Source organism: Pelodiscus sinensis, chromosome 1 (genome assembly GCF_049634645.1).
Source record: "Pelodiscus sinensis isolate JC-2024 chromosome 1, ASM4963464v1, whole genome shotgun sequence".
In the NCBI taxonomy this organism is placed as follows: Eukaryota; Metazoa; Chordata; order Testudines; family Trionychidae; genus Pelodiscus; species Pelodiscus sinensis.
In genome coordinates this window covers 309,364,371-309,378,150 of record NC_134711.1, presented here as the reverse complement: position 1 = coordinate 309,378,150, position 13,780 = coordinate 309,364,371, and the positions used below count along the sequence as shown (strand labels likewise).

The 13,780-nt window shown below is 44.2% G+C and overlaps 1 protein-coding gene across 1 annotated transcript in view; it reads right to left on the bottom strand.

Annotated features, from left to right (window-relative positions):
• Positions 1-10,894, bottom strand: part of RAB38 (RAB38, member RAS oncogene family) — a 41,847-nt gene extending 30,953 nt beyond the window's left edge. Inside the window, exon 1 of the mRNA XM_006118370.4 lies at positions 10,517-10,894. Within this exon, the coding sequence (XP_006118432.1) occupies positions 10,517-10,721 (205 nt within the window). The 5' untranslated portion in view covers positions 10,722-10,894. The remainder of the gene's footprint in view (positions 1-10,516) is intronic.
• Between the last annotated feature and the right edge of the window lie 2,886 nt (positions 10,895-13,780).

Sequence of the window (13,780 nt, the reverse complement as noted above, 5' to 3'; positions counted from 1 at the left end):
GAGTAACCAAGGCCCAGATCCTTAAAGGTATTTAAGCATCTAGTTCCCACTGCCCTCAATGCGACACAAATAAAGATAAAGGGCACTGTGACAGGGCTCTTGCCCTGCACTGGCCCTTTAAGGGCAAAACTCCAGCCTGGAGCAGGGACTAGGAGCAAAGCCCCAGCGGAGGCAGGTCTAGCTGATGAGGGCCCAGCTGGGAGCTATATAAGGGGGAACTGACAGCTGCTCTAGAGAGAGCAGTGAAGGCCTGACTGCTAGGGATTCAGGAGGCTCCCTGGAGCTAGGGCAGTGCTGGGGAGGCAAGGAAGGCCTAGGGGAGCTCTGGCCAGGCAAGCTCCCAGGCTAATTTAGCACCTAAGGAGGAAATCAGGGTGTTCTGGGAAAGTGAGATCTTGTGAGGTGAACAGACAGAACAACAACTTCTCCTGGAAGGGGGGCTCGGACACTGAGGTGGGCACTGCTGGAGGGCAGTGTCTGGAAGAGGATGCCATGACATGAGGAGAAACATGGGGTGACACCACCTAGAGAAAGGCGTCCAGCAAGGCACGAAGAACTAATTCCTGGAACAGCTGGCTGGTGGCACTGAGGTGGTGAGTCAGCCCCTCACAGGCACCAAATCTGGGCTTTGGGACTTATAAAAATTCACCCTACATCCTGTCACCAGAAACCACAACGTAATTTATACTGCAACCATCGAAATGTAGCTGACCAAAGTCATATTACAAAAGTCACACTTTACACACTCTAATCCTATTGTATCTGCCCAGAGCCTGAAGAATGTAAACCAAAAGTTAGAACAAGCCCTCCCTCCACATTTTACAGCAGTGTAACCCCTTCCTCCCAGCCTTGTCTGGCTAAAGTCTGTGGAACAGAAAGACTTTGCAACAGGCCCCTAAGGACAGCACTTGAGCAGTCAGCACGGAGGAAATTAATTTCCAGGATTGAGAGCCCTCCATTAAAGAGGGCTGCCAGCCACTCCCAGACATTTAAACCTAGGTGTCCTTGATTTCAGCTGCTACAGAAGACCATGAAGGGAGAAGTGACCTCTTGGGGACATAGCACCCAAACACATGGTGCTTTATACATCATTGAACTGAGAAGCAAAGAGAAAGTCAAATACTGGAAAGGCAGCTACTTTCCTGCAGCCAGATACCACATTCCCATATTCTGAATTTGTCAGCTCACTCTCATTCAAGTCCATATATCAAATGCCTTGGAAAGCAGGGCCACTAAAGCACCTAGTTTTGGTGGCGGTGTAGGAAAGAAGAAAAACTGACATACAGGCAGTCCCCGGGTTATGTCAATCTGACTTAAGTGGGACCCCTCGTTATGAACGGGGGGGCGCAGCTAGTGCGGGGTGCCTCCCCCACTGTCGCCGCCTCTGGCGGCGCGGGGGGCACTTCCCCCCAGCAGACCAGGGAGATGTGGAGCTAGCGCTCCGCCCCCCCCCCCCCCCCCAGCAGACCAGGGAATCGCGGAGCGGCTTTTCTGGCCGCGGAGGACGCGGGCAGCGGGACCACCGAGAATCACCGCGGTCCTGCCGCCCGCATCCTCCGCAGCGAGAAAAGCCACTCCGTGTCTCCCTGGTCTGCTGGGGGGTGGGGGCGCAGCTAGTGTGCCCCCCCAGCAGACCAGGCTTTTCTCGCTGCTGATCAGTTTCAGCAGTGGCTGAATCAGGACGCCTGGGGTAGAGCAGCTGGGGTCTGCCGGGTTGGTCCCACAGCGCCGAGGTGCGGCACTACTGGACCAACCCAGCAGCACCCCAGCTGCTCTGCCCCAGGCGTCCCCAAGTCAGCCTCTGCTGAAACTGACCAGCGGCTGACTACAGGAAGCCTGGGGCAAAGCAGCTCTGCCTTGGGCTTCCTGTAGTCAGCCGCTGGTCAGTTTCAGCAGTGGCTGAATCGGGGACACCTGGGCTGTGTCTACACTGGGCCACTTATTCCAGAAAATCAGCCACTTTTCTGAAATAAGCTGCGAGCTGTCTACACTGGCCCTTGAATTTCCGGAAAAGCAACGATGCTCTACTGTACAAAATCAGCTGCTATTCTGGAAAAACTATTCTGCTCCTGCTTGGGCATAAGTCCTTATTCCGGAACACTGTTCCGGAAAAGGGCCAGTGTAGACAGCCCAGTAGTCTTTTCTGGAAGAAAGCCCCGATCGCGAAAATGGCGATCGGGGCTCTTTTCCAGAAAAGCGCATCTACATTGGCCATAGACGCTTTTCCGGAAAAAGGGCTTTTCTGGAAAAGCAGTCTGCCAATGTAGACACTCCTTTTCCGGAAAAACTGAAAACAGAATAGTATTCCGTTTTCAGCATTTCCGTAAATTCATGCCAGTGTAGACACAGCCCTGGGGTACAATATGTACCAGTTCCGACTTACACACAAATTCAACCTAAGAACAAACCTACAGTCCCTATCTTGTACATAACCCAGGGACTGCCTGTATATGGCTACGTCTAGAGTCCAAGCTTCTTTTGGAAGAAGCTTTTCTGGAAGAGATCTTCTGGGAAAAACTTTTTTTGAAAGAGAGTGTCTACACAGCAAAAGCGTAACAAAAAAGAGATCTGCTTTTTCGAAAGATAGCCTACAATCAACATGGACACTATCTTGCATTTCAGTTGTGATTACTGTGGGCAGAGTGGCCACCAGGGCACCTGTGCTTTTTCCTGGGGGTCTGTTCTTTCGAAAGAAACACTCTCTTCGAGGTCCACACACATCTTTTTCTGAAAAAGCTTTTTCAGAAAAAGACTTCTTCCTCGTAGAAAGAGGTTTATCACTGTCAGAAAAACCCCTCCGTTCTTTTGACTGACAGAACGAATGCAATAGCAGTGTGGATATAAGTAGTTTTTCTGGAAAAACAAAAAAATCTGCAGTGTAGACATACCCATGCTGATGATACTACAGCCCAGACTACCTGGCTTTCCTCCTTTCCCACCTAGCTGTCTTATTTATATGAGGAACAGGGGTCAGAGGATATATGCTCCCAGGTACAATGTAGATCTGCCCAGAGGATCAATGAAGGATGGCATTAAACTAGCACTTCACACCAGTGGGACAGTGTGGAAACAGGATGTGCTCATATATTAGAACTGTAAGGCTGTGCCTAGACTGGCATGATTTTTGCGCAAAATCTTGCCGCCTGTCTACACTAGCCACAAGTATTTGCGCAAGAACACTGACATTCTAATGTACAAAATCAGTGGTTCTGGTGCAAATACTCTGATGCTCCCGCTCAGGGATAAGCCCTCTTGCGCAAGTATTCTTGCGCAAGTGGGCAGTGTAGACAGCAACGTTAATTTCTTGCGCAAGAAAGCCCAATGGCTAAAATGGCCATCGGAGCTTTTTTGCACAAGAGAGCGTCTACACTGGCACAGATGCGTTTGCGCAAAAGCAAATCTTTTGCACAAAGGCACATGCCAGTATAGACGCTCTCTTGTGCAAATACTTTTAATGGAAAACTTTTCTGTTAAAAGTATTTGCGCAAAATCATGCCAGTCTAGACGCAGCCTAAGGATGTCTAGGTAAGAGTGTGGCCATTGTAGGTAATAAAAGTGACAAAGAGTCTTGGAAAGAGTGGTTTATTCTTAAAATGAAAATGGTTCACTTGGCTATAACTCCTGGGGGCTGCCTGATAGAGATCTTGTAACGTGAATAACTTATTTATCCCCAGAGATGCTTGTTTCTTTGTTACCTAAGTTCTTGTGTAGGCCTAGACTGTGCAGCCCGACCCACATGGTTGAGCACTGGCTGCCAGCAGTAATCAGTTTGTGGTAGGGTTGCATGTTCTAGCCTGTGATATGCATGTGCCCTGTGTTGTTCAGTCTTGCAAAGAATCTGTTAGCCTATAGTGTGCAGACTGCCCTGCAACCAACGGATTTGGGTCCATCTTTGTCGCCTGGGTAAATACTTTTTTAAAGACTCTCCAGGGACAGGAGATTGTGGAAGGTTAAAGGCCTTGTCACAGCTGATCTGATCTTTCCTCCATAGCCACATCCCCTTTATGCATTTAGGAATTGGGCCTCCCATAATGAACAAGCGAATGGAAAGTCAGTGAGCGAGAGAGCAACTTTGAATGGGCCACTGACTAAATGTACCAGTCTTTCCTTCCTCGGACAGCTCAGTTCCTACCATCTGGTCAGAGGCAAAAGGGTTCTATTGATCTGAGGACTCTTCTCCCCTTGAAAATAAAATGGTTGATGTAAGAATTCCGTCCCCTGCTTTAAAATAGCTGAGCTCAAACTCCCTTTTTTATCCCTATTCGCTGGTGAATGGCAGGGCATTTCCTTCTGCCTCTCCTTTCAAGTAAAAATTAAAATGAAAAATCCAGTCCAAACCAAGCCCAGATCCATCTGCCTGCCTACCAGGAGCTACAGGATATCAAATTCCTCCTTTCCTGTGGTCTAAGTAACCCCCAGCTTTTGCTGGGAAAATGGACAGATCCAAAAATTTTCTTTCTCCATCTGTTCCCCACTTCCCCGAAGAGAGTTGCTTTTTTCTGGGGGTGTTTCCCACTCTCCCCCTCAGAATGGCATTTCTCTAATTATGGGATTGACTCTGCACCATTTTAATCACTGTGAATTTTGTCATTGGCTTCAGTGGGAGCAGGACTGGATCTTACATTGGCATGCAGTAGATTAAGCATCTGCCATCAACTTGAGGCTTGGAAAGCAGGCTGCAAGTAGACTGCATACATAATGTGCTGGAGAGATCATGACCGATCGCATTACAGACCACTGACAGTGTCTGTGCAACACTAGAGGGAAAGAAGAAGCACCCCATTGAAGTACACGGGGCTTCTTATTTATGACTGCTGAGATGTACTTTCATGGGAGCTTAGCTGAGAAATCACTGTTACTATCTTCTTTGTGCATATGACCCAAAATGTTTGGCAGCCCACTAAAAGCGTGATCTCCTGAGGATGTAATGCATTCAACATTAATGAAAGGCTTGTTTGCTCGTGATACAGCCTAATGCTATTATAGACGTTACAGCTTTTTAAACATTTGAATAGAATCTGTGCAAATGTATGTCTCTGAAGGTAAAAACGGCACGGATGGGAAACAAAACCATTTGCAATTCAATGCTGCTGTCTTCAAGATGAGGGGCACAGGCAAAAAATAATGGGAATCGATCCAAGCTAGGAAAATGAAAGCAAATATATCAGAGAAAGAAATAATCTGACATGCATGTAGTGAATGGAACAGGGAAACCTGGCAGAAATAATCCTGTAAGGCCATGTCTACACTAGGAAACTATTTTGAAGTTACTAAATTTGATTCAAGAACTCCTGATTTAACAAATTCAAACTAGCGTGTCCTCACTATGGGGAGGCATCAAAATCAGTCTGAGGCAGGCTCTGTTAATGTGGATGTGCTACCATCGACATTGAACCCCAGGAAGCACTCTGGGGAACTGCGAGAGGCCTCCTGGAGGTCAATTACTTCAAATTAGTGGCACCAAAGCATCCTCACTACCATTAATTTGAAATGACTACTTCAGAATTAGCATTACTCATCATGAAAAGCAGGAGTACAGAGTTTGAATTCAACAGCCTGTTATTTAGAAGTAAAGGGCTTAATAGTGTGGATACACTGCTTATACATTCGAAGTTGGGGGTTATTTCGGAATAAGGGCCTAGTGTAGACCAAGGCTAAGAGACCCAGGGGGTGCGTCTAGACTGGCAAGATTTTGTGCAAAAACAGCCGCTTTTGCGCAAAAACTTGACAGCTGTCTACACTGGCCGCTTGAATTTGTGCAAGAGCACTGACTTTGTAATGTACAAAATCAGTGCTTCTTGCGCAAATACTTTCATGCTCCCACTCGGGCCAGTGTAGACAGGGAAGAACTGTTTTGCGCAAAAATCCTCGATGGCTACAATGGCGATCCCGACTTTCTTGCGCAAAAATCGCGTCTAAACTGGCCACGGATGCTTTTGCGCAAAAACACTTTTTGCGCAAAAACATCCATGCCAATCTAGACGTGCTTTTGCGGAAATACTTTTAATGGAAAAACTTTTCCATTAAAAGTATTTCCGCAAAATCATGCCATGGAGTGATAGTGAACTGTAAATTAGACATGAGTTTGCTGTGTATTACATGATCTGAATTGTATTTGGGAGGTACACCAAACAGTTCTGGACTGCATTTAGGGTTGCCAGGTGTCCGGTTTTGAACTGGACAGTCCGGCATTTGAGCTTTCTGTCCAGGAAACAAATTGAGAAAATAATGGACATATAAATGTCCGGTATTTTCTAATTACGTAAGTTTTATTAGTATCATGAGTATCAGTACGTAGTTGCGTACTGCCTGGCAAGTAGACATGCTCACGCTGCGTGAGCGTGTCTACCAGCCTGGCAGTACGCAACTATGCAGTTTGGGAGGGGGGGGCAGGGGCGGGGCAGGGGAGGGATGGAATCCTTGGGGCCGGACTCACCCGTGTGCTCTGCCAGGACCATGAGCGGGATGGGCAGTGCCCCGGGATCTGCATGTGCCTGGGCCAGCCCTGCTCCCTGCTGGCTGGTTCACTCCTCCGCCCCCCCCCCCCCCGCTCTCCTCCCGGCCAGCCCTGCTCCCCCCCAACCCTCACTCAGCCAACCCTGCTTCCCACTGGCTGGTTTGCTCCCCCCTCCCCCAATCTCCCCTGGCCAGCCCCGCTCCCCCCGTCCTCCTCCCAGCCGGCCCCACTCCCCTCCTGGTTGGTCCCCACACCCCATCTGAGATCAAGTGTGTCCGGTATTTTTTTTAAATCATCTAGTAACCCTAACTGCATTTGGCAGGCACACCACTGCAGGCCAAGTAGATAATTGTGTCTGTCTCCAAGACTCTGGTTCAAACTATGCCTGGTATTTTTTGGTCTAAAGTTTAAGAACCACCCTCCAAAAGTATACTGATAAATTGGAGGGAGCTCAGAAAAGAACAACAAAAAGATAAGGGGGATGCAGGGACTGAAAGATTAACAGAGCTAATGATCTACCTCTTGGTTAATCAAGGGGGATTGGAGAATAAACTACAAATATTTGAAGGGTGTGAAAGCCAAGCTGCAGGAGTATTTAAGAAGGTGGATACTCTGAAATGTAACTAGGAATAAAAGGATGAGGTTAAGATAAGGAAAGATAGGCTGTGTATTAGGAAAATCTTCCTGGAGTATTGGTTTCTGGAATGGCCTCCCCATGCATGTGCTAGCAGCACAGATGCATGTTATTTTTTAGAACTTGCAGTTATTAAAACACTTAAATTCATAGATTTTTTTAAAAGGCCAAAATGGACCATTTGATCATTTAGTCTGAGCTCCTGGAGAAAACAGGCTGTACAATGTCATGCAATAATTTCAACATCAAGTCCACAACTTCATTTCCGTGTATTTTTGAGAGAGGTATCCAGTCTTAACTTCAAGACATCGAGTGAAGGAGAAGCTGCCTCATTCCTTGTTAAATTGGTCTAATAGTTAATTACCCTCCCTTTTTAAAGTTTGTGCTTAATTTCTAGTCTAAATTTAATCTAGTCTCAGCTTTCAGTCATTAGAGCGCATTATGCCTTTTTTCCGCTACAATAAGAGTATTGTCTGTCTATGTCTGTCTCGAGCTATATTGTGTGCAGACACCTCACTGGAAAGTGTAAATTCATTCTATAGATATTGCAGTCAGCTGAGCTCTAAGCTCCAGCAGTGTTGTAACAGCAATTTCCAATGCTCAGTGCCACTCAGAATCAAGCCCATACTAATTTTACTGCTGAGCAAATGATGGGCTCATGGTTCAGTTTACCACCCTGAAAAGGAGGATTGATCTACTCCTGCAAGAAAGCACAATGTTTGATGGCACGTTTAGTGACCATTGAAGTGGGGAGCCATATAAGAATTCAGACTGATAAATGTGCAGGATCTTCTGCTTTAAATGTTGCCCTAATACAAAGCCAAATCTGTACATGCGTTTTGCAGGATAAAAGGCATGGGTGGCGGGTATAATAGGCCAAGAGAAGCTCAACCTCCCCTGATCCAGGTTATGGCCCTGTCCTTATTCCCCCTTTTTCCAAAGGTGGCAGCTTGGGCAGGGCTGGGGATCAGTCCAGGGCTGAGGCTTGCTGGCAGCCTGGGGGTCTGGATGCTTTGGCTGGGGCTCCTACATCTGGGGCCCAGGGCAGAGGTAGTCTCAGGGCTCTGGATGAAAGGGGGCAGGCCTTGGGAAGAAGGAATGAGGTGGGGAGGGCTAGTGTCTCCAAAGGGGACTTGCTGCCCATGCGAATGGGCATTGCTTCCTCTGCAAAGCTAAGCATTACATTATAAAGACATTTTCCAGAATGAGAACCAGAGCAGCTCTGGAACTTCACATGTCCCTCTTCTACTTTGTATATTTGCATTTTGCTCGCTGTAGCTCTCGACAGTCAGAGTAAAAGAAACAAAGCAAAACACCACTTCTGTTCACTGCCAATCAAATTTATTTCTCAAACTTCCCAATCAGATTTATTTCCCTCTGATTTTTAAGTAATGTGGGTGTCACTCCAGCCAGCTGTCTTATACCTGGTGTCTCTTAAACCAGAATCATGCTGATTTGAATTGACAGTGTCGCTTACAGAAGTTATTTTCTATTTTACATCAGTCAACAACTAAAAACTCGCTAGACACCAGATCTTAGAAGTTGAATGGGAACTTCTCTCTGTTATTGAGCATTCTATTGACCTTCAGTGAGATTCTTGGAGTTTAGCAACCAGCTTGAAGTTTAGAAAGTCACTTGATTAATTCACACAAACCCATTACTGTAATTCTCTCTGTCATGTGTGATCACTCAGAGATGGTGCTAGTCATTGAATACTACTGCTTGGGGTAATTGCCTTCAAACCTTCTACTGCCTGACTGAAAGCTACATCATATGATCCAACAGCACATGATCAGCAGTTTAATATAGTTTCTGGAGCAAGGCATACAAAAGAAGTTTGTAAAAATAGTGACTACATGTCTCCTTAGCGATGCTGCAACATGTGTTTTTAAAGGTTTGGTTATAAGATCATGCTTTGTCTACTATGGACTATTCCATCTTACAGATGTGGATTTTTTTAATAACATTATAACTAGGCCTTGGCAAGCAACTATAATTCATGTTCTCATTGCCATTTTAGCATCAGAAAACCATAGGGGCACATAAATGTATACAAATATCAGGGGTTGTGCATTTTTACACCAACCAGCTTCTGTGGTGTTAGTAGCGTAAGTTTTGATAGTACAGTGCCAACTTTAGAGCTTAGCTATGAGCTAGCTCCTCTGTTTATGCCAAGTACACAAGTATATAAAATCCCCTTATTCAAAAGGAATGCTAAGAATTTTCTTTCTTTCACTGGCCTTAGTAGGTGTAATTCTAGAGTAAGTCAATAAACCCAAAATACACATCAGAAGTCAGAATGTAAGTAGCGGGCATAAAATTTTCTCTGCAGTTTCTTGCTCGTAAAGATAACTGCTTAATTCATTTGAATGAAAAAGACCTTACTTTATGTTATAGAAGTATAAAACATTCTGAGTTATAGTCGAAGTTAAGATTCCTCTCTTATATAGACTAAATAAAAAATTGATACTGACATCATGATAAATAAGCTTTGGGACATATTTACATTTTGCCCACTGAAAACCCCATAAATGGTTATGAAAAGAGACTGTGAAAATGAAAATCCATGGCTTTAATAAGAAGCAAAATATAGGACAATGCAAAAAAATATTTCCCAAAAAATCTGTTGCAATGATATGGAATTATTCTGCTTTAAAAGTGAAAATAAAACAGGCATGAAAGGATGTTTAGTTTTGTTTTCTCTCACGATGCAGAGTAATTTACTGAAATTTGCTGCTTTTACTGTACAATGTCTCAGAAATACTAGCAAACCAGTTATTAACAAGTGAGGTTATTCCTCAAATAAAAGTAGTGATTTAAAAAAAAAAAAACAGTATGAATGCTATATGATTGCAACAACCTCCCCTCTCCTGAAAGTTTAAAAAAATCGAAGAAGTTTGATAAAATAACCCAACAAGTGTTTTTTCTTGGTTAACTACAAAAACCACATTATGGATCCTAATGAGTCTTTTTTCCTCTGGAAAATGCATGAGCAGGCCATTTCTCCCTCTCCCACCACAATAACCCAAAACCTCTTAGGGTTGTTAGGCAAGGTCAGTGACAACAATTTGAATGAGTGGGAAATTGTAACAGTGATGAGAGAGACTGTAAATGTGCCTCTGGCACAGTGTGGACGGTCAGGGATGGGGAAGAAAATAAGTGAGACTAGACAGAACTGCCTTAGCACTAACATCCCAAGCAGAGGGTGGGCTTCCCCTCCCCTTGCTTCGCGGAGAACTCTGAAGTGTTGCACTAACCCAAGGAATTCACTCCTAGGTCTCCTCCATTGTTTTTAAAGCATCAATAGTTCCCACTTCAAGGCCTGATTCTGACTGGAGTTAGCACTTTGTGCTAAACTACACAGAGATTTGGGGCAAGGGAATTGGAACCCTCCCTCTATCCCTTCTCTTCTCCTCTGTACTAACCAGCAATGTCCCAGAGCTGCAGCCGTATCACTGTCTCAGCATCCCAGTTGAGCACCTTCAAGGCAAAGTCCACCCCAATGGTGGCCCGGTAGTGTGGGGAGAAGTTCTGGTGCACATAGCGCTTGATGATGCTGGTCTTGCCCACGCCCAGGTCCCCAATCACCAGTAGCTTGTAGAGATGCTCTTTCGGACTAGGCTTCTGCATCTTCCCTGCTGCTGCTGCTGCTCTCTGATTGCATGCTCTGCTTTTGGGATCCTGCTAAGCTGAGGAGGAGAGGGGGAGTGAAGAACCAGGCAGGGAAGAAAAGAGGGGAGGTGGAAGCTCCCTCCCCTAGCCTAGGAGCAGAAACGCCCAGACCCAGCAGCCAGCCCAGCTGCAGGGTGAAAGAAGCAGGAAAGCAAATCAAGCAGGAAAAGTCTCCCAACAGTTTTCTTTGCAAACTTTAGTGTGAGGCGTGGCTGTGTGATAAGTAATACTGCAGGGACTAAAGGGTTTGCATGGAAGATAGTGTAATAGATAAACATTGAAATGTTTCACTGCTTGCTGCAGGGAGATTCCCTGCAGTTTTTAAAGCAGTTTTTAAGGATGCTCAGCCTTTAACGATGGATATTTTCCTCCTCTCTGTGTTTCAACAAGCATACAATATACGAATCATTAAAAAAAATACAAGAAGAAAAAGAAATTTTGTTTCAGACCATCAAAGCTTGGGTAAGACAAGACCTACACTTAAAAGTTTTACCTTTATATCTACGGTTAGAGGCATGGTAGTTGTTGTTTTACCATTATAAAGGCAATTTAGTCTCTTTTCTGTAACAGTTAAACCAATCTAAAGCATCTTTATATCAATGTCACTCCATCCACATTAGAGGATTTTTATCACTTTAACTATATTGCAATAGTTAAAACAGTACAGTATTTAAGGGTAGGCAAGTTCCTAGCTCCTAAATACAGCATACAATTGATTTACCAAAGATCTGTTGTGTTGCTCTTCCTGTTTATAGAACTGGAATTTCAGATGAAACATGATGCACACCCTTTCCAGCAGCATTTTCCTGGGATGCTGATAAAATGCACTTATGAGAAACAGGGTAGTCGTTGCTTTGTTTACCCAAATGAAAAGCCCCAACCCTGCAAAAACATGTGAATGCTTAACTTTTACAGGGTTAGAGTAATCCCATTTGCCTAGGCTATGCAGCCTAGGCTTTCATTTTGAGAACTATCATGGTAATGAATGTAAATCAAAATTTAGGAATTGTAGAATATTTATAAGGCAGACAAGGGACACAGCGAAAACTCTAGCCAGCAGTAATAAGGACAATAAGAAACAGGCTGTTTTTTAAATATATTAACAACAAAAGAATCCTGAATAATAATCCTGAATAATAAAATAAAATAATCAACAGTAATGCAGACAGTACAGAAGTGCTCAGTAAATACTTATGTTTTGTATTAGGAGAAAAACGGATGATATATTCTTAAAATATGGTAAGGATAACACTCTTTACACTCCATTAGTATCTCTGGAGGATGTTAAACAGAAAGTAATAATGTCAATAGGTCCAAATAACTTACATCCAAGAGTTTTTAAAGAGCTGGTGAGGAGCTCACTTAACTGTTAAGATCTCTTTCCATAATCCTGCGGGCATTGGGAAAGTTCCACAAGACTAGAAGAAAGGTAAAGGTGTGCCATTATTTAGAAAGGATAAAAGGGATGAACTGGATAATGATAAGCCTGACATAGGCTACATCTAGACTGCTGCTTTTTTTCCGAAAAAAGTACACAAATTGCACTCTGTAATTTGTGTACCTTTTTCCAATTGTTTTTTCAGAAGCGGCTTTTCCGAAATTTGGCCCATCTACACTGGGCCAAATTTTGGAAAAACTTCCTCTTTTGGAAGATACCTTCTTCCTTGTAAAATGAGGAAGACAGGGCTTCCGAAAGAGCACGTCTGCTCTTCCGCAAAAAATGTCGGAAGAGTAGACGCGTTCCCCTGGATGCAGCGGGAGTTTTCCCAGGATACCTTTGGTATCCCAGAAAAACTCTGTAATCTAGACATAGCCTCTTTTCCCACACAAGCCTCCTGTTACCATCTAGGACATAAAAATCAAATTATCACCTTAAAAAAGATGATTTTATTAACAAAAGAGAAAGATATACTTGATAAGGAATACTTGGTTGCTAGGTGTTTCAGAGCAACTAAGGAAAGAGCAGATTAAAACACAGAGAAAAAATGATATATCTGAGCACGAGCTTGGGGCATAGTGAATGGGGGGAGGGAGGCACATGGATTCACATAGAGAAGTTTTACCAGACAGCAAAATAAAGAAAAATAACCTGATCATGACTAAATATACATTTCCCCTCTACTCCCAATCTGTACGGATCTGTACTTCAAGGTCCAGTCCAGTCCCATGCCAATATTTCTTGAAGGCATAATTCTGGTTGATTATTTCATCTTGTTCCTCCAGTTGCTGACTTAGAACTCGCACAAAGAGAAAGGGCAGCAGGATTTAAATTGCAGCACTATATCCCATTGGTTCTTCTGTCCCCTTGCCAACACTCTTAGCTACCTGAGTTTAACCCTTTAGGCACGAAGTGCTGGTCAGCACTCCTCCTTTCCATCACAACACCTCTCAGCAATTTCAGCTGTTAGTGGGGAAGCCTCACTGGTGGTACACACTAGACAGTCTCTTGCATCAGAAATACTATCCTGAGTTTAACACTTAAATCTAGACACCAGTGATTTCAGATTTGGGGTATGTAACAAGATAGTCAATTGAGTATAAATTAACCATTTTATTAAACAGTGGAGAAAGAAAGGCTCAGATGATGACTGATAACCTTAACCAGTGCCCCCAATACAAGCCCCTAACCCCACCTTCTTCTTACACACTGGGCTTTGGAACCCATGTCACCTACCTAGCAATTGCTATTTAGTTGAGGATGAGTCCCTCAGTACGGGTATGACAAATACAGTTCTGCTGTCCTTGATTCACACAACAGCTGTGTCTAGATTGCATCCCTTTTCCGTAAAAGGGATGCAAATTAGACACATTGCAATTGCAAATGAAGCAGGGATTTAAATCCCCCCCGCTTCCTTTGCATAAAAATGGCTGCCACTTTTTTCCGGCTCAGAGCTTTGCCGGAAAAAAGCGCCAGTCTACACGCGGATCTTTTGGAAAATAAAGCCTTTTCCGAAAGATCCCTTATTCCTTATTTTAAGACGAATAAGGGATCTTTTGGAAAAGGCTTTATTTTCCAA